The following is a 22,057-nucleotide window of genomic DNA, read 5'->3' as shown; positions in this document are numbered from 1 at the left end:
GAATGTTTTGGTTCCCTCCCCATTCCACCCTCTGACTACTGAAAATAAAATCAAATACTTCAGTACTTTTTAAAGAAGATAGTTGCTCATTTTGTAGTGCAATCTGTGTAGGACCAAAGTAAACAGCAGAAAGTTTAATCAAAATGTAAAATAAACAATTACACAAATTGTTAGGGCTCATGTGACAGTGGTAGTATCCCTTTCTGTAGGCCAGAAGGCCTGGATTCAAGACAAACCTGTTTCAGAAATGGCTGGTTTTTAAAAAAATCTGTAAAATGTCATTAGTGTTCCACAAGTTATCACTATGCTGTTGGCCAAGCAGAGAATTTAAATTTCTTATGAATCTGGAATCATTCAGTATGAAGGACACTTTTATACTATGCATTGTCTGAACAAAATGTCACTAGTGAAGGTGTTCCACGCTGACTATTTTGCTGGTACAATTGACACTTGACCATCAAAATCAAGATGTTAAAAATCACACAACAACAGGTTATAGTCCAACAGGTTTATTTGGAAGCACTAGCTTTTGAAGTGCTGTACATATGTAAATCTGGGATTTACATATGAAGGAACCGAAACTAACATGATCATTCTAAAAGATGAAAGACTCGAGCTAAATTAATTTAATATTACATTCCATGACACTGCAATCCTGTTGCTATAAATTCTGTTGTATGATTCTGCTCCACAACCACCTGAAGAAGAAGCAGCGCTTCAAAAGCCAGTGCTTCCAAATAAACCTGTTGGACTGTAACCTGTTGTTGTGATTTTTAACTTTGTCCACCCCAGTCCAGCACTGGCACCTCCAAATTAAAATCACAATGAGCTTGTTTGTTATCAAAATCCCAAAACGCTGTATATTGCAACTATTTTCACTCCCTTCGTGTGGCACAAAAGACATCAAGGCTGAGTGCATTCAAATGATGACTGTGGCAAATTAGTCTTGTATTCAGTTGTTTCAATGTAATATTTGTTGTAAACAAACTTTGAGATTTGGAAGTGAAGAACTGAAGTTGGAAACAGAGGGCTTCCCATATAAAAATGCAGCTATTAACACAATTTAGCCACTCAGCAGTATTGCACTACTTCTGAGAAAAACAGCCTAGTCATATTTACACAGTTCTCATTATTTTTATCCTCTTCTTTCACCTACCTATTCAATCTAGTCTTAAATGAAGAGGAAAGACTGAAATACTTAGATGCTTAAGGTGGCTGTTTCCTGGAAACTCCAATATTATGTGAACTGACACAATGTAAAGCACTATCTGAAGCTTATACCTTCTGGAACCAGAGCCAGTTTTGAGGAAGTCACTGGGGTCAAAGATGACGACAACTCCCCACAGATGCTGCCAGACTGGAGTTACTCCAATTTGTTTTTGTGTGGTTTATCAACATTTGACACTTTTTAACATTTGAAAACATTCATCACATGCTGTGCCTGTGTGAATAACTGGTATTATACCTGTTACGATTGATTCATAAAATGTACTTATGGATTGCATTTTAAAATATAACTTGGTTTGCTGAATTGCTGATGGGTTGTCAACATTATTTGGGCTATTTAGAAGAATAGAAAATAATGAAAGTTTTGTTGGGAACCAGGAAGAATGGAATGTGGAGAGGAAGTAAGCACTGAGGAAAGGTGGGAGCTTAAATTGGCAGTGTTAATGCAATTGTGTGAGAAGAGAAATGTTGGGGTATGATACAAGGGATGGCAAATGTAACTGGAGGATTGTTAGAAATTACAGGATGTAAAGCTTACCAGTGGGGGAAAACAGCAGAGACTGTTGTGGTCTAGAGTCTTGTGTACTGAGCTCAGAGTTTGAAGAGGAGGGCTGAAAGCATGCTTATTTGTGTAGTAGTAGGAGAGCATATATGCCATTCACTTGAATGCTGTGCCCTTTACTTCCATCCTTTTTATTTTTTAATGAAATATGAATCACGGGAAGGCCAATGTTTGTTGCCCATCCTCAATTGCCCTTCATGCACCGTGCAAAATCACTGCAGTCCATTTGGTGTTGGTATACTCCATGTCCTGTTGACGGCAGTGCCATATTTTTAACCCCATGGACAAGGAAGAGCAACAATGTATTTTCAAGTCAGAATGGTATATGCATTGACTTCCCTTGTATCTGATTCTTTTATCCTTGGCAAAGGTCATGGTTTTTGTAGGTGCTGGTGCATTTGCCTTGGTAATTTGCTGTTGTGAAATGGGGTATTTGTTGCCATTGTTTGCCAGTAGTGGGGGGAGAGTGTGTGTTTAAGTTGATGGTTTTGTTTGAGAAATGATGTCTCAGTAACTTGAGGTTTTTGAAGAAGTGACAAAAGATGATTGAAGGCAGAGTAGTATGATCTTCAGCAAAACATTCAACAATGTTTGGCATGATGAACTATTTAGTGATTCCTATATTTTTCTGTCACAGGTGAACTTGGAATTTTGGGCGTTTTGTTTTTGCCCTAACGTTAATAAATGCTTTTGAACAATTGAAGCCTAAACACATTCTGAAGGGATACCAACAGTAACCTCTAATCCATGATCTCTCTTTACCTTCACTTTCAACAGCTTTAACTTTAGCTTTCATGGGGGACTTTAAGTGCTGCCTTAAAGACCATGTAAATAGCATCCACACACTACATTTCCTTGTCTGCTATTTTAATCATAAAATTCAGTCAGGCTTGACTAACTTTTTACAAATCCACCATCCTCTGATCGAAATATTTTCAAGATGTTCAGGTAGCAATCCTTAATTATTGCCCTAAGCAGTTTACTAGCAAAGAATATTAGGTTAGCTGGTGTAAAATACTCCTTGCTTCCTCTCCTGGCACTAACAGTGGATAAACTGAGTTTCTGAAGGCCCTCAAAAATGATGGTATTATCACATTGTAAACACTTGTGCTTTGTGTTCATTTTTTAAAAAGAAAGTTGGATCTTGAGTACAAATCAGTAATGCTGCCTGTACATAAGATGATTCATGTCTGTTTTGAGAAGAGAAGTGTCAAAGAAAGCTCGAACAAGGTTAATCACCCAGGATCTGAGAAAGGAGCAGCACAAGACACAGGTTAACCATGCAGTAATCCAATTGGAAGCTCATACTTGGATTGAAAATACCAATTTAGTGAGTTGAAACAAGGAAGATTTGCCTAACTTGCACTAGAGGAAGAATTTGAGAAAGAGCATTTCCTGGTAGAATTTCAAAGTCAATTCTGTGATTAAAAATTCCCAAGCTGATTTGATCTTTTTGTCATATGGACTGAGATAGTTAAAAGTATTGTTTTGTATGCAATCCAGGCAAATCATAATATAAGTACATTAGGGTAATAGAACAGAATGTAAAATACAGTGTTAAGCAGAATAAACTGAAAAAGGAAAGTAAAAGTAAGAAAAAGTCAACTCAAAGATGGTTTTCAGTTAATTGTGCTTTTAGTGTGTTCTTAAAGTCAAGATGTCTTAATATGAAATCTTTCAAGACTGGGGGATGTTTTTAAGGTTAGAGGAGAAAGATTTAAAAAAGACGGGCAGTATTTAAAAAGTAGTTCGTGGGTGAGATGAACGTCTGGGGCAGTGGTGGATGAGGGTACAGTTGCAATGTTTAAAAGACATTTGGGTAAGTACATGAATGAAGTTTTTGAAGGGATTTGGTCTAAGTGCAGGTAGGGGTAGGTGGGGCATATGGTCAGCATGGACTGATTAGACATGAAGGATCTGTTTCCATCTTGTATGACTCTATAACACTGCCAGTATGCAGACATGGGCACCAATGTGTTGAATCTCTTTTACTGTGATTTTTATAATGTATTCTAGCAAAAAATAATGGTACTGTAACTTCACACAACTACACGATGTTTTTGAAAGTAAATACTTGCGATTTTAGCGACCAGAGGTCTCAAGGTATTTATGGCACTTAAGAGTCATAGACTTGTATAGTACGGGAACAGACCCTTCGGCCCAACTTGTCCAAAGACCTAATGATTTGTTGTGCCTGAGGCCATACGTTAGGCAGTAGATACTTACTGTTGGTGCGAGCAATTTGCCATTACCAAGGTGAATTTTTCAGTGAATAGCAATTGTTGCTTCTAATGTTTCAACCCTTTAAGTGGCTCTATATGCATTCATATTTGCATGTGATTTGAATGTTTGTGACCACTGACCTCCCAGTTTTCACATCAGCAATTCAAACACTATTGTTGATGTATACTTGCAGTCTGACATTCAGCTATTTGCTACTTTAAATTAGGTTCCAAATTAGTTGGCCAATACTTAAGAATTTTAGCTCTGTCAAGTGCTATCTCTGAAACATTCATTTTGAGTCTAATCGCAGCAAAAAAAAGTGGCAGTTAAATTTTCTGTTTCAACCATTGGAAGAAATCGAGCCCATTTCCAGATTGTATTGTATTGACAGAATGGTGTACTAGATTTTAAAGTACAAGACATCATCTCAAATTGCTTAATAGTTTGTGCTTAATATTGATGACTAGATATTGAAAGATTGCTTAATAGGGAAAGCACATGGCCCAGAGAATAGTAGTATTGTTTGGTAGATACCAAACTAGATTACTGGAAATTGAGGGGAGTGTCTAAAAGTGTCTAGTAGGAAGTGTGGATAAATTAGTACAACAAAAACACAATGTCTAGATTAGAGTGGTGCTGGAAAAGCACAGCAGGTCAGGCAGCATCCGAGGAGCAGCAAAATCGGTGTTTCAGGCAAAAGCCCTTCATCAGGAATAAAGGACCCAATGCCTGCTAACATTTCATTGTTGAAGGTAAACCGTTGTGCACAGATTGTAATTTTGGGGGGTGGGAAACACTTTTCTCTTAGTTGTTCGAGGTATTAACTTGAATGAGATTGTTAATACGATTCAGAAATTGACCAAAATAAACAGCTATATCCAGACACTTGAACTTGACACTGGAATACAATAGATCAAGTGAACTTTTGATGTTAAAGTAGAAAATTTGTAACTTGAATGTTTGAAGCAGTGATCTTTATTCCTTTTTTTTTTTTGCAAGTTTTTAAATGCATTTTAATATGTTGGAACTTTCTGCTTGCTAGCTTTTATTCTCTCTTCTCTCTTCCCTCTACTCCCCCTTTACAGTGCTACAGGTAATTAGGCAACCTGCTCCAAGACTTGGCAGATATAGATCATTATGACATGGCTCGTCTGTTTTCTCATCCTTGGCAATGGGAAAGAGACTGTAGTCCAAGGAGCCTGAATTTATCAACAGCTGATGGCAAGCAAAAAGTACGCACATGTTGCGGTAGTTTTTTTTGTTAGCGCCCTATTTCTAAAATGCATTGTGGGATAATATCAGTTGGTGTTTTGCATGGAGTTTTTGAGGTCCCTTGTTTTTGCAATTTGCAATAGTTGAATGTCTTCAAAAGTAAGCTATATTAAACTAATTTACTTCACAACTAAAATTGCATACACTAATTTTGTATTGTACTATGTTAATACAGTTGAATTGTTGCACAGCTGAGGACAAATCAAATGCAAGTTAAAATGCATTGTATTGTAGAAGGAGAATTTGTGTACAAATGGATGTCATACTTGGTTCAGTGGTTAGCACTGCTGCCTCACAGCGCCAGGGAGTCTGGTTCAATTCCCATCTCTGGTGACTGTGTGGAGTTTGCACATTTTCCCCGTGTCTACATGGGTTTCCTCGGGATGCTCTGGTTTCCTCCCACAGTCCAAAGATGTACAGGTCAGGTGAATTGGCCATGCTAAATTGCCCACAGTGTTAGGTGCATTAGTCAGAGGGAAATGGATGGGTTACTCTTCAGAGGGTCAGTGTAAGCTTGTTGGGCCAAATGACCTGTTTCCACTCTGTAGAGAATCTAATCTAAAAAAACTAGTATCTTTGATACACAACTGTTCAAATAAATATTGACACCTAGAGGCACTAATAGCCTAGTTGTTGGCATTTGTGTATCTATTTAAAAGACGGTTTGAACTATAAACTCAAAACTGTCTTGAATAAAGTAGGCATGAAGGCCCTAGAAGCTGAGTGTTAGACTTTCGCAAATTCTTTTTGAAATCAAATGTGTACAAATCTAACTATTGCATTCCCAGCAACCCCACTGGCCTGGCCAACAAGTCTCATTCCTGATGAATGGGGCTTATGCCTAAAATATCGATTTCTCCTCCTTGGATGCTGCCTGACCTTATTTTTCCAGCAGCGCCTCTATCTACTCCAATCTGCAGTCCTCATTTTCTCAGTGTACAAATATTATCTTGGATTAATAACTAACTAAAGCAGAGAGGAGCATAAATAAACATAATGGAGTATGTGGACATTAATTCACGGTGCTTAGCAAGTGTCACTGCAACTGTTTAAGTTCATTAATATCAGCTCCACACCTGTTCCTGGGGCAGTCTTTGAGAGATCGACAGAATCTAAAGACAATGATTACAATTTTGTAGCTTTTCATCCTGGACTCATTAGGATATTTTGGTTCCTAAATGAACTTTGGTAGAGGTCTTGCCAGAGAAAGTGTGCACCAGTTTGATCGTTTACTGCCAGGCTTTGTTTAAATTTTCAACCAAGCAAGTTGACTCTGGCAAAAGCATTGCCTTGAGAATTGATGGCTATCACTATCTTGTGTTCCACAGATGCAGTATGTGACTCTGTTCTTGCTGTCTGCAAATTGGTGTATAAAAACATGTAGCTTCCAATATACACAGTTGCACCAAGTTGTATACCCAACTAACAAACCTAAATTTGTTGTCAGCTTATTCTTTGCACAGTCTGAATTATCCAGCAAACCGTGTCCACTTGGGAATCCCGTCTAGCGTTGGAAACAGAGTATTGCAAGCATGGGCAGATTGCATATTGTCACTACCTTTTTGCAAAGCACTGAAGAAATGTGCTGTTGGATGCAATACAGTAATCTTTGGTACATGATGCATACCTGGCAACTTATTGGCATGAAATTCATATACTGTACAATACTTATTTGTGTGATGGACTCAAACTCATTTTGGCTTGACGGCAGCATCTTGTTGATGATGAATGCATTGTGTACTACAGATGAACGGCATGAAGCAGGGAGTTTTGTGGTGTTCAAACTTTTGAGACACGAATTACCCTAACAGCCAATTTAATGTTGCATTGAAAATGGATTGTACCTGTATAGTTGTGTCAAAAACTGAGACATTAGTTATTAAACCACCAAGAAAAAGCCTGACTCTTTTTAGGTAAATGCAATTATTTTTACTAGTTTGAAGTGAACTTTTTCAAAATACACAATCTGATGGAAAGTTTTACTGACAATAACTGCCCCTTTTTGAAAATTTTAAGCTAAGGTTCCTTTGCTCACAGGTTAAAGGAGTACTTGAACAGTGTTTAAAGATTACCAAAGAAATCTATTAAATATTACTATGTATTTATTCGTTTAAATTAAATTTTACCCTAAAGTAGTGCAGTTTTGAGGCTTTTAAATGCGTTTGAAATGCGAGTGCATTAATCTGCAATACAAAGAAAGAAGATCTGTTCAAAATGTTGAAAACCAACGTCCGGTCTAGCCAGTCTCATTATAGAAGGTTTATGGCTAGTGAATTCAAGCACGAAGTTGGAAGCACAAGCCAACCCTGGCTCTTATCCCAACCTTCAGACTTCCATTAAATTATCCAGCGGCCTAAGTAGGCACCTTGAATCTCATGTCAAGAGTTTGTTAGTGTGTCGCGGTTTCATCATGACATCATGGGTAGTGCAAGTGTCTTTCAGCCTTAATTTAAGTATTGTCATGACAGTTAGTTGGAGGATCAATGATATTATATGCTAAGAATAGAAATTTTTAAAACTTTGAATCTGTGGCAAAGAAAATTTAACAGTTGTTTGAGATTCTCATTTCATGCTTTTTAAAAATTGCTAGATGAATGGCTTAAGATTTGAACATGTTGAAATTATTCCAATGTATAACTTTCAAAAATGTGACTTGCTAAATTCAGTACATGTTGCAAAGTTTTCTACCTGGGTATGATTGTAACAATTATGAGCAGACATGCTAAGTTCACAGATCAATTTGGGAACTTGTTCAACTGGGCTGCAATGCTTGTGAGTTTGCCTTGTAATTTATGCATTTGGAATGTACAGCAGCGTGAAAGGTAAACTTTATTCTGTGATAATGCATATGAGGGGCTGTGTGGATAACCTCATGGAGCTGTGAACTGGAAAAAGAATATCCCTCCGAACAACTAGCTTTGACAGCAAGCGTTAGCCATGGCTGCTTACTATTTTAGTTACTGAGCCATAAAAAAAATCATGTCATGGTGAGCTTGGTTTGGAAGACCATTTGTTGCAAAAAAAAACGGTCCAGTAGCATTGGCAAAATCAGATTATCCAGAATTATAAAGGTGACTTATGAACATCAGAAGCTACAGAACTAATAGTTGGTATTACAATTTTTCACTATTGTGTTTTTGTCGTGTTTTATAACAACTTGTTTTTAAACTAAGTTAAAATCAGATTAGCAAATAACCAACTCTACAGCAGCATTGAGATTTACTGTTCTGCCAGTTACTTCAATTATGAAGTAAAAACAAATGGCCTCTGTTTTGAAGTTGGCATATAAAATACTGTCTATAATGAGGCTTCATTTTGGATGTTGTGATAAATACACATGTAAAAGGGCCTTTTATGCAATTTAAATGTAACTTTGGGCAAATGGCTGCCTCCTTGTACTACCAGTTCTGTGAAATAATTTATATTTTGAGTTATTTGTGACTTGTTTTTCTTTTAGCCTGAAGTTGAGTCTTTAAACAGAATTTTCACATTCCTCACTTAGACATTGACTCATTGCATATGAGCTTGTTTCAAATTGACATATGTCACACACTAGCTAATTTATATGATCACTTGTTTCAAAAGCATTTCCCTTTTTCTCAGCAGCTGTCCATTTAAAACAAAAATAATTAAAAACTGGTGGATCTCCTATCTTCACGGATAAATATTTTTGCTTCGATCAGTATTTAAACCTGTTGAGTAATGTCACCTTTTGAATTCTACAGAGCTGCTTTAAAATGCAGTTTTCTGCTGATAGTTGATTTTTTTTTTCTGCAAATGACTATTTGCAAATAAAAGTATTTCTATAAGCACGAAAGTTTGGCAATGTGCTGACGTTTCTGTTATATTTTTCGAATCAAAGGATTCTAATTAAATCTGGATTCCATTGAAGATTCTCCAAATAATAAATGATTTTAATTTGTTTTATAAATCCTGGTTTCCTTGGGATATGACGTATGTTAGTTTTCTTTGAGTTTAGGACTTCATGTGCGAATATAATTTTTAATGGCTTTCCATTTACCCTTTATGCCAACCTAAAAATGCATGTTAAAGTTATCGACCATAAAAGACGGCAAACTCATTTCCATTTCAGCTGACATCCACATGCACACCTTCCCATAAGAATCCCCAGTTTGTTTATTTTAATTAACTTGGCTGAAAGAACTGGCCAGAGATGGAGAATCATACTTGGAACCTCTAAGCTGATTGGAACATCGGGTGTGCATTTAACTATTGAACCTTTTAAGAACTGGCAGTTTTTTTCCAAAATGTTGTATTAAAATACAATAAAATTAGAGATTTTATCTAAATTGTCTTTTTGGAGAATTGTTAGAAAATTATTAAACCCAAACCCATGCTGCAGTTAAGCAAAATGAATAATCCGTGATATTGCTGGTATAACTAAAGGAAGTTTTCCCACTTATTAGCCTGGTTTCATAAGATTAAAACCTCTGAGGATTTAAAAGTATATATTTTGATGTAAATATTTATCAATATTAACTATTCTGTAAGTCAGAATTAAACTGAAAACAGACTATTGTAACATCTTGTGCTTCATATTGTATTTATTGCTGTAAAGCGCATTGTAATATTCTGATGTCAAAAGTGCTGTCTTTATTCCAACTTGGTCTGCTAAACTTTGATCTCTAGTAACAGTAACTAAAGTACTCGAATTGCAGCTACAATGGGATTGATTTCTGCAACTAGTGTTTTCTCCTTGACTTTCTTTCCCCTTCCTCAGCTATGTTGTCACAGAGCTAATGCAAAGTGACCTTCACAAGATCATCGTGTCTCCACAACCATTGAGTTCAGATCATGTCAAAGTTTTCCTGTACCAGATTTTGAGAGGTGGGTAAAACATTCAGTACCACATAAAACTTGTATCAGAATTTATTCTCATTGTAAATCTTAATATTACGTATGTAGTAACCCATGTGGAAGTGTTGACCTTCCTACCTGATTCCAAAGGTTTGGACTTCAAGACCTAAACCAGCACTTCAGCACAATCTAGGCGGATATTCCAGTTCCGAGCCAAGGGAGTACTGCACTGTTCGTCTTTTTAGATGAGGTATTCTTTCGGTTCTTTGGGGATTTCTGTCTGGTTCTGGATATAGGTTTGCTCGCTGAGCTGGAAAGTTCATTTTCAGACGTTTCGCCACCATACTAGGTAGCATCTTCAGTCAGCCTCCGGACAAAGGTTTCGTCTGGAGGCTGACTGAAGATGTTACCTAATATGGTGACGAAACTCTGAAAATGAACCTTCCACCGCGGCAAGCAAACCTACATCCAGAACCTCAATCTGAGCTACAAATCTTCTCAAAACCTGCTAAGTTCTGCCTGGTGGTGTGGCCCATTTTTTTATTCATTAGCTGATATCACTAATATTATCTGTTCATCTATATTGCTTTGTGGTATCTTGCTGTGTACAAATTCACTGCTGTGTAATCATACATTGTATTCAAAATATTGTCACATTTAATGGAAGCATTTGAGGACATTGTGGGGTTGTTGGATGCAGTATATAAATAGATTTAACTTTTAGTATTTCCAGTGCTGGAATAAATGGAAAATCACTAGAATAATACCATTGGAGAAAATTGGAAAATCCATAATGGTGCAGTGCACATCTCAACTGTTATGGTGCAGGACATGTTTCTATATGCAGGACATATGCTATATGTTATTTTGTGGTGAAGCGTTACTATGCCATCTTATTGACATACTTTAGTAATGTTGACAAAGACCAAAGATGATACTTGTCTGGTGGAGGAATGCAATCCAAGAAATCCAAATAGAGAGTTAGGGAGTGAAAAAATAAATTACTATCTGGTTTCTCCCTTTAATATAATTCTGTTTAGAGAATGAGGTCCAGGGCACCTCTCCTTGTGTATATGGTACATATTTGAAGACTGAATTCTTTATGTTGGAGTAATTGTATGTAGGAGTAACTTGCATAAGTGCATATATGTGTAGTGTTGGAACTGTTATATGTTTCCACTACTGGATTCTTACACGTGCTAAAATCATTCATGATAATCACATCTGAGATCAGTTGTTAGTTTTTCCAGCCAAAAGCAGCACATGCTGGTCATTTCAGCCTTTTTGGCAAAGCTGTAACTAGTAGTCTAAGACACCTTGAGCAGGAAGACATTGCAGCTTTCTGTTAAAGAGAAAAAAATTCTAAACAAAGTAGGAAAGAAAAAAATGCAAGTTGATGTGAGGGATTGCAGTTGAAGTAAGGCTTTAAGGGACCTTTTGAAGGTTGGAAAGACTGGAAATGGGGAGCTCTTATTCTAAAATACTGTTTATAGTTTAGATTTGGGAAATGACTCTCCATAGGTCATTTCCCAAATCTAATCCCACTTTTCTTGAAACTCTGAATCCCTCCAGTCGGGTTTCTGCCCTGCCAAGGCACTGAAACAACTCTGACAAGTAACATCCTATGCAACTGTAACAAAGATAATATTGCTCTGCTGTCCTCTTTGGCCAGTATGAAGGCCTTGACACTTAGAGTCCTAGAGTCATAGTCATAGAGATGTACAGCATAGAAACAGACCCAAACAGTCCATGCAGATCAGATATCCCAACTCAATCTAGTCCCACCTGGCCCATATCCCTCCAAACCCTTCCTATTCATATACCCATCCAAATGCCTCTTAAATGTTGCAATTGTACCAGCCTCCGCCACTTCCTCTGGCAGCTCATTCCATACACATATCACCCTCTGTGTGAAAATGTTGCCCTGTAGGTCTCTTTTTTTTTATATATCTTTTCCCCCCCTCACCCTAAACCTATGCCCTCTAGTTCTGGACTCCCTGCCCCTCATAATGGGGGCACGGTGGCACAGTGGTTAGCACTGCTGCCTCACAGCGCCTGAGACCCGGGTTCAATTCCCGCCTCAGGCGACTGACTGTGTGGAGTTTGCACGTTCTCCCCGTGTCTGCGTGGGTTTCCTCCGGGTGCTCCGGTTTCCTCCCACAGTCCAAAGATGTGCAGGCCAGGTGAATTGGCCATGCTAAATTGCCCATAGTGTTAGGTAAGGGGTAAAATGTAGATGTAGGGGTATGGGTGGGTTACGCTTCGGCGGGGCGGTGTGGACTTGTTGGGCCGAAGGGCCTGTTTCCACACTGTAAGTAATCTAATCTAATCTAATAATTTTGTAAGCCTCTATAAGGTCACCCCTCAGCCTCCAGGAAAAAGAGCCCTAGCCTGTTCAGCCTCTCCCTATAGCTCAAATCCCCCAACCCTGGCAACATCTTTGTAAATCTTTTCTGAACCTTTTCAAGTTTCACAACATCGTTCCAATAGGAAGGAGACCAGAATTGCATGCAATATTCCAGCAGTGGTCTAACCAGTGTTCCGTACAGCCGCAACATGACCTCCCAACTTCTGTACTCAATACTCTGATCAACAAAGGAAATCATACCAAATGCTGCCTTCACTATCCTATCTACCTGCAACTCCACTTTCAAGGAGCTATGAACCTGCACTCCAAGGTATCTTTGTTCAGCAACACACCCTAGGACCTTGCCATTAAGTGTATAAGTCCTGCTAAGATTTGCTTTCCCAAAATGCAGCACCTTGCATTTATCTGAATTGAACTCCATCTGCCACTTCTCAGCCCATTGGCCCATCTGGTCAAGATCCTGTTGTAATCTGAGGTATTCTTCTTCACTGTCCACTACATCTCTAATTTTGGTGTCATCTGCAAGCTTACTAACTGTACCTCTTCTGCTTGTTTCCAAATCATTTATGTAAATGACAAAAATTAGAGGACCCAGCACAGATCCTTGTGGCACTCCACTGGTCACAGGCCTCCAGTCTGAAAAACAACCCTCCACCACCACCCTGTGTCTTCTACCTTTGAGCCAGTTCTGTATCCAAATGGCTAGTTCTCCCTGTATCAATGAGATCTAACCTTGCTAATCAGTCCCCATGGGGAACCTTGTCGAACGCCTTACTGAAGTCCATATAGACCACATCTACCACTGTCCTCATCAGTCCTCTTTGTTACTTTCTCAAAAAACTCAATCAAGTTTGTGAGACATGATTTCCCACGCACAGTCATGTTGATCATCCCTAATCAGTTGTTGTCTTTCCAAATACATGTACATCTTGTCCCTCAGGATTCCCTCCAACAACCTGCCCACCACTGACGTCAGGCTTACTGGTCTATAGTTCCCTGGCTTGTCCTTACCACCCTTAAACAGTGGCACCACGTTAGTCTTCTGGTACGTCACCTGTGACTATCGATGATACAAATATCTCAGCAAGTGGCCCAGCAATGACTTCCTTAGCTTCTGGCAGAGTTCTAAGGTACACCTGATCAGGTCCTGGGGACTTATCCACCTTTACCCATTTCAAGACATCCAGCACTTCCTCCTCTGTAATATGATTAGACTACCCTCTTCCACTTCCACCTTTGGCATGCATGTGGGTGGGACTGTGCTCATGTTCTGTTCTGTTTTCTAATCATAAGGAGAGAATTGCTTGCAATAGGTTCTCTTCTAGTTCCCATACTGCTATCTCTGATATTCCCCCAAATATCTCTCCCTGGCCCCCTTTTTATGCGTGCTGTCCCTCAGTGACATAAGCCAAAGACAAGGATTAGTTTTCACATGTATATTGATGACACTTGACTCTACCTCACTATCACTCTTTCTAATTGGACTGTTATCAGTTTGCTTATCTGACATCCAGTATTGGTTGGCTATTCAGTTATGTATTGAAAGACTGAAGGCATTTTCAGGCCTCATCCCAACCTCCCATTTCTTAGATACTGACTCCGTTGTAAGGGAGACAAATGTAGATTAAGCCTCTTTGTTTGTAGCATTGGTGCCACATTTGAATCCTAGATGAGATTCTGATCTTTTGCACCATCACAAGCTATCTGATTTTCCCCTCCATAGTGTTGCTTAACCTGTTTTAGCTGATGCTGCTGAAGCTCTTGTTCATTAAGTTGTTATTCCAGACTTGATTATTTGAACATTTAGCAAGCATCTCTTATTCTAATCTCCATAAACTTGCTGACCTTGTGTTGTTTGAACAGAGCCAAAATGTTAGAGTTTGAGTCGTACAGCACTTTGACCCAATTCATCCATGCCACCAAGTTTCCTAAACTGAACTAGTCCTGTTTGATATCTCTCCAAACCTTTCCTTACCGTGTCCCTGTCCAAATGTCTTTTAGATATTCTAATTGTACCCACCTCTACCACTTCCTCTGGCAGCTTGGTCCATATATACACCACCCTCTCTGAAAAAGTTGCCCCTTGGATCACTTCTAAATCTTGCTCCCCCTCACCTTAAACCTTTTGCCTCGAGTTTTGGGCTTCCTGTCCTGAGGAAAAGACTTAAGCCTCTCTAAGTTCACCCCTCAGCCTCCTGTGCCCCAACCTCTACTTATAACTCCAAATATGGCCTTATCAATATTTTATACAGCTGTAACATGTCCATATTCCTCTTCTGAAGAGGAGTCACTGGACATGTAATGTTCACTCTGCTTTCTCTCCACAGATGTTGCCAGATCTGCTGAGTTTTTCCTGCAATTTCTACTTTGGTCCCAACTTGTGTACTGAACACTGAACAATTTGGCAAACGTGCCAAGCTCCACCTACACCACCCTTGTTTACCTGTGGCACTACTTTCAAGGAACAGTGTATCTGCACCACTAGAGGTTTGTGTTCAACAACACTCCCCCAGGGCCTTACCATTAACGCTAAGTTCTGCCTTGTTTTGTCTTACCAAAATGCAACACCTTGCATTTATCTGAATTAAATTCCACTTGATATTCCTCAGCCCACTGGCCCAGTTGATCAAAATCCCATTTGTAGTTCTAGTTAACCTTCATTAGATACCACTAATTTTGGTGTCATCCACAAACTTATTAAACTAACTAAGTTTTTCGTCTTCCCTTGTTACCTGCTGTGCTCTTGTCTGCCTTGTCTATTCAACTTGCTCGCTTTAACTTCTGTACCAGCCTCAACCTTCTCTCTTGCCTTGCTACTGCCTAGGGTCCCCCCAAGATTATTTAAACCTTTCCAAGTAGCCCTAACAAATCTCCCTGTCAGGATATTAATTTCCCTCCAGTTTGGTTGCAACCCATCCCTTTTACACAAGTAACCTCCAACCCTGGAGAAAGTGAGGACTATAGATGGTGGAGATCAGTCAAGTAAAGGGGTGCTGGAAAAGCACAGCAGATCATGGAGCATCTGCGGAGCAGGCCAATCTAAGTTTCGGGCATAAGCCCTTCATCAGGAAGGGCTGACTCATCATTTCCTGATGACTGGCTTATACTCAATGTCGATTCTCCTGTTTCTCGGATGCTGTCTGGCCTGCTGTGTTTTTCCAGCACCACACTCATATCTCACCTGTACCCCAGAAGAGATCCCAGTGATCCAAAAATCATCTGAATCCCTTCAACTTCTCAGCCATGCATTCATTTGCCCTATCCTCCTGTTCCTACTCTCTAGCACATGGCATCAGAAGTAATCCAAGGATATACTACCCTATAGGTCCTGCTTTTTAACCTCCTGCCTAACTCCCTATATTTAGTGCAGGACCTCATCCTATTTTCTACCTATGTTATTGGTACCAATGTGTGCAATGACATCCGGTTGCTCGCGCAGCTCTTTGAGAATTTGCTGCAATTATTCCAAGATATCTTTGATGCTGGCACCAGGAAGGTAACACACTGTCCTTGAATCTCGCTCGCGGCCGCAGAAATTCCTGCCTGTGCCCCTGACTAGAGTCCCCTAGCACAATTGCTCGCTTGGACTTTGCCGTACCCTGTTTTACAACATAACCAGTCATGATGCCAAAACCCTGACTGCTGCTGCTATTTTTCCCCTGAGACTATCCCCCACACTTGCTCAATAGATCTAATCGGCAGCACCTCGACCATAAATCAGCCCCTTGAAAAAACTGTACCACTGTACCTTGCTTTACTCCTTTTAAGAAGCCACTTAGTAACTGCCTCTTTGACCAGACTTTTTGTCATCTGACCTAATGTATCCTTTTGTGGCTTGGTGTCATTCTTCATTTAACAATGCCCCCTTCAGGAACCTTGAGAAATTCCATTTTATTACATAATTTAAATAAAAATAAATGTATTCCTTTAGCCAAAATGCATTTTCGGATGCTAGGTGATTGCCACAGTAAAACAAATTGATAGAGATTTGAAAGGAAGGATGAAAATGTATAGATTGAGTCACTGGTGTCCTTTGAGATAATAGAGGTTAAAAAATATAGGGTAATGCTGATGTGGCTTCAAAGCTAAGCTATGGGTTATGGATGAGTTGAACTTAAGAGCTGAAGGAGTAAGTGAGGACTGTACATGTTGAAAAGTGTGGAGCTGGAAAAGCATACCAGCTCAGGCAGCTTCCAAGGAGCAGGCGAGTTGACATTTTGGACATGAGCCTTTCATCGTTCCTGATGTCGACTCCCCGGCTTCTCTGATGCTGCCTGACTTGTGCTTTTCCAGCACCACACTTTTCGGCCTTGTTAAAAGCTGAAGTTTGGTGAGAGCCAAGAAGAATGATATGATGGCTTGAACTTGGATTGCAGCAGCATTGGGTAAGGGGTAAGTTGCAAGTTGTAGGTGGCTAAATTTAGTATGGTGAAAGAATAATACCTCGAATGTAAGGACAAGCTGGTGTTTATGGTCAAGTATTGTCCATGATCTATCTAGGTTTAAATTAAATCTACTGTGTCTTGCCATGTTGCATCAAAATACTGAAGTTCATATTAAAGAAAAATCTTAGATTTTTCAGCAACAATTAATGTAGTCTTCTAATACCACATGATTGCCCTCAGGCTGCATATTGAACAGCTTCACAATCTAGAACTGGTCTCCTGCCTTAAAATGTAAAAACTAACATTAATCAATGTACTTTATCACTTTGAAACAAAATGTTGCATTTATGTAGTATGATCTGAGGATATCCCATTGGCACTTTGCAGCCAATGAAATATTTTTGAAGTGTAGTCAGTGATGTAATAGTTAGAAAGAAGTGGTCCACATGTACACCACACATCACTCTGAACAGCATTGTGCTAAAGACCAGATAATCAACATCAGAAAAAGTGCTTATGGGATAATTGTTGGCCAAGAGACTAGGGATAAATCCCTGGTCCCCTTCAAAGTTGTTCCAAGGTATCTTTTCTATCCCAAGCTGGTGGATAGAGCCTCCATTTAACATTTCATTTGAAAGACTTGCCTTTGACAAGTACTGGAATGTCAACCTAGATTTTGCACTTGTTGGTCGAAGGCTGCATTAACTAACCCCAGTGATGCATGGCTTTAAAGTCGCATGTGCACATACAAATGGTGAGGGTGGATGTGGCCCAGGGAAGGAGAGATCAGGAGCCAGGAACAGAGAAGGAGACAGAGGGCCTGTGTCCTAATTGTTGAGACCCCACCCCCACCCCCGTCCCAAACTCTTGTGCTGTACTTGTCATCTTGGCTATTGGGCCCTCTGTCCCTCCTCACTCAGGAAACCCTATCATAGAAGAAGCTTGTGAAGCATGTGCCCATCTCCTGTTGAGTCTGTCAAGAAAGAGAATTTTAGTATGTGCTCAGCGCTGTCAGTTCAAATCAGTGAATGGGCAACCAGTGAAGTACTTGGGTGTAACTGCAAAATAAGGAAAAGTACTAACTAAGAGAATAAAATTGTAATGTGAATGTGATAGTATCACATTTCAAGACCAAGTTGTGAATTAAAAAAGAACCAAAGTCATCTGAAATGAAACATAATAGTGGAAAATCACAGGAGGGCACAGGTAACTGAAAGAATAAGAAGCAGATCATATCTCAGGATACACTTGAAATGCTAACCTTTCTTTTCAAAACACTTGCAATTTTTTATGCCCAGTGAAAGAAAGGAATATACTGTAGTGGTTTTTGTGACCTCAAGACCACTAGAGATTTTTTTTAGGTGAATATAGTTTGACAAATGTTTAATTTTAAATATTTGTATAGTTTTAAATATTTAATTACTTTTAATCTTAGGGCTGAAGTATCTGCATTCAGCTGGCATTTTACACAGAGATATCAAACCAGGGAACCTGCTTGTGAACAGCAACTGTGTCCTTAAGGTTAGTTTTATCTACATTACTACAGTATTAACTAAAATTGTGCACCAGTAAGAGCTAATGAGCTAATTAAAGTAAGTGTTTGATTTCATTTATAGGGTGAAGTATATTCCTTTCTGTATGCCCAAATATTGCTGCTTAGTATAGAATTACTGATGCAACTTTCAGTAAAATCAAGTAAGGCACAACATACTGGAACGATATTACAGCATGGTTAATACATAAAGCAAACCAAATAATTTAAGATTACTGTAAGACATCACTGTAAATATCACTTATTGCAATATTTTTGATTTACAAACGAATGTTGCTTTTTAATTATCCCAGATTTTGTGGATCAGTACACAACTTCACAATTCATTTGGTAGTAATGTACAAATTAAGACCTTAGTCTCAAAGGCATTTATTTCAATTACAAACTCTTAAATTGGCCAAAAATAATTGTTAGCTTGACTTGGAAAATCTCTTGGCACAAGTCCCCACATTGATCAATGGATTGAGTGGAACCAAGATGATCCAGCTTTAGGCCTTAAATTAGCCTTTCTTGCTCTATGAACCTACTTCAGTTGATCTTGGCCTCTTCAGGTAGGGAGGTCAACATTGGTACTGCCTTGTTGCGACTGCTCAGTAATCGATCTATGCTAATATCTCACAAGGCACGCCAAGACTGGAGTGAATAATGATCATTTTTTTATTCTTGAGGGTGATTAGTACCATGCCTAGGGAAGGAGACAAAATTGGAAAGGATACCTGTTTTCCAATGGAGGAAAAAAAGCTGTGATACGGATGCCTTTTAAAGTTTATTTTGTCAATGTTCTCCAATTTAGAGATAAAAATGGGTGATGAGCTGACTGTTATATGCTTTCCTGCTATAAATTACACTTGCATTAACTGGAGCTCAACTTCAAGTACTATCCTAGCAGCACGTCGACATGTGGCAGTGTAGATTCCAAACACGAGGAATCTAGCATCTACAACATTGATCAAAGCCTCAACTCTGAACCTGTTTTGTTAAATACATTGCCTCAATAACGGATTAATTGACTATTTAAGTTGTCAGTTCTACATAAACTAAATAAAAAGATGTAGAGAAGCAAAACTGCATGGAAATTCAGTGTAAATTCTTGATTAGTTCTATTGGATTTTACTTCCCAGAAATACTGTGATAGTGATACAGTAAAGGAGAGAAGTATTCTAAATTGAGTTCAGGGGAATTTTCTACAGAATATGCCGAGTCCAACAAGAAAGGAGACACTTGAATAAAGGCAAAACACTGCTGGTACTGGAAATATGAATGCTGGAGAAACTGAGCAATTCTGGTAGTTTCTGTGGAGAAATCAAAAAGATGCACTGTTGGACCTGGTTCTAGGAAATGTGATATACCAAGAAGATAGATTGTCATTGGAGGAGCAACTAGGAGACGTTATGATCATATATCATGAGGTTTAGGATGACTGTCAAAGGATAGTGGGCAATCTAGAGTAAGAGTAGTCAACTGGGAGAGATCCAGCTTCAATCGGGCAAGTACAGAGCTGGACTGAACAAATTGAGCTAAAGATTGGCAGCTAAAACTGTAGCTGAACAATGGACTACCTTCAAAAAAAAGAATTGTTTTGACACAGTTAAGGTATGTCCTCAAAAAGGAGAAGATGGCAAATAAATCCAGAGACTCTGGATGAAAAGTATAGAAATTGTTTTTGATGGGAATCAGCTAGAAAATCCAATTGAAAACAAAGCTGAATGCCAAAGTTCAGAAGTGGTCAAAAAACAAATGAGAAATAAGGATTGAGGAAAAAACTGGCAGCCAACAAAAAATATCTAGAGTCTTCTGTGGGTGCTATGTAATAAGAGTATAAAAAGGAAATCGGCTGATTAGATACCAAAATAAAGGATTTAATTATGGAAACAGGCTGTTTGGCTGAGATGTTCAATTACTCAATTAATACTTTTGTCATCTTGGCAAGAACAGTTTGCAGTCATAAGAAGGGTTCAAAATTTATGCAGTGGTGGTATTGCATAAGCTGTATTGGAAATTGGCAAGGCACCAGCACCATGAGAAGCTGCCATAGTAACTGGTGGAGGCATGTACAATTACAACGTATAAAAATAATTTGGATGGGTATTTGAATAGCAAGGGTTTAGAGTGGGCCAAGTGCTAGCACATGGGACTTGGACAGATTAGGATATCTGGTCGGCGTGGACCAAAGGGTCTGTTTCTGTGCATCCAAGGATCTCAAAAGAAGTGAGAATGGAATTTGTGGAGGCATTGGCCATTACCTTTGTCTTCTCTAGATTTGGGAAAGATGCTAAAGAACTGGAGACTTGCAAAATTTCTGCCCTCTTTCAAAAGATGCTTGAAAGAATGACCCCAGTACTTACAGGTCAGTCAGTCTAACTTCAGTGGTGGGAGAGTTTCTAGAGAAGTTTATTCAGGATTGAATTAAGTCACTTGGAAAAATGTGGGTTGGTTAGGAACAGCCAGTATGGACAAAAGAGAAATACTCTTTGACTAACTTGCTGGGAGGGTTGGTTGAATTAAGGGTTGATGAGAGAATGCTGTTGAGGTGAAGTACAGGGACTTTCAAAAGACATTTATAGTGCCATGTAACAGACTTGTGAGCAAAGTTGTAGCTTATGGGATACAATGGACAGCAACAGTGATACAGAATAACAGAGTAATAGAAAACAAAAGGTTAATGAATATTTTCAGATTACAGACAAGGTTTTTTTTTGTGGGGTTCCCTGGAGTCAGCCCCTCCTTTTTTTTTACTAATGTTATTGCTCTTGATGTACAGGATACAGTTTCAAAGTTTGCCGATGATACAAAGCTAGGAAACATTGTAAACTGAGGAGGAGGACAGGGTAAAACTTCAAATTGGAATGGGCAGATAAGTAGCAAATGGTGTGGTTCTAAAGGAAGTGCAGAAGCAGAGGAGTCTGTATGTATGTACATAAAGATGACTGGATAGGTGGAGTGTGTAATTCATAAACAACACAGTACTCTTGACTTTGTTACTTGAGGCATAGAGCAAGGAGATGATGCTGAATTTGTATGAGTTGGTAATTGGACCTCAGATTGTTTACTGCATACAGTTGTGAGCATCACACTTTAAGAATGTGTACAAATCGGAAAGTGTTCAGAAGAGCTTTATAACAATAGTTCTGGGTGTAGGAAATTATAGTTGCAAAGATAGTTTGGAGAAGTTGGGAAGCCTCTCTTTGCAAAGGAAAAAGCCAAAAGGAGACTTGACCCAGACTCAAAGGATCAAGAACGACAGATTCAGTGACTTGTGAAAGAAGCTAATGCAATGTGCAAAATCTTTTCATGAAGTGAATGGATCGAGTCTGGAATGCAGCATCTGCCATTGTGTTGGAGATGGGTTCAGTCACATTTATGTGCTCATTAGATTGTTTCTATTCGAACAACTTTAATGCTGTTGGGGGGGAAAAGATAGGAGATTTGTAATAAGGCATAATTCTCAATGAGAACCAGTGTGAACGTGATGGACTGAACTGTTGCCTTCTGTACCAGTTCTGTGACATCTCCAAGCAATCTCCAAAGCACAGGTAGGGTGGTAGAAAGAGGTAGGGAATGTAAATAATGCTTAACGACTTGGCTGTTGCTATTTGGTCAAATATACGATAATAATAAGTAAGCTTTCTTAAAATTAGTTTAGAGTAAGT

General features: G+C 38.9%; 1 protein-coding gene across 2 annotated transcripts in view; it reads left to right on the top strand.

Annotated features, from left to right (window-relative positions):
• The window catches only part of LOC140491543 (serine/threonine-protein kinase NLK-like), a 189,567-nt gene that overhangs the window by 118,677 nt on the left and 48,833 nt on the right, over nt 1-22,057 (top strand). For both annotated transcript variants that reach the window (XM_072589871.1, XM_072589870.1), the window contains exons 4-5: nt 10,026-10,132; nt 18,291-18,376. In XM_072589871.1, coding sequence (XP_072445972.1) covers nt 10,026-10,132; nt 18,291-18,376 — 193 coding nt within the window. The remainder of the gene's footprint in view (nt 1-10,025; nt 10,133-18,290; nt 18,377-22,057) is intronic.

Source organism: Chiloscyllium punctatum, chromosome 19, assembly GCF_047496795.1.
Source record: "Chiloscyllium punctatum isolate Juve2018m chromosome 19, sChiPun1.3, whole genome shotgun sequence".
Lineage (NCBI taxonomy): Eukaryota > Metazoa > Chordata > Chondrichthyes > Orectolobiformes > Hemiscylliidae > Chiloscyllium > Chiloscyllium punctatum.
Note: the sequence above shows the minus strand (reverse complement) of the source record. Positions and strands in the feature narration are given on the sequence as shown.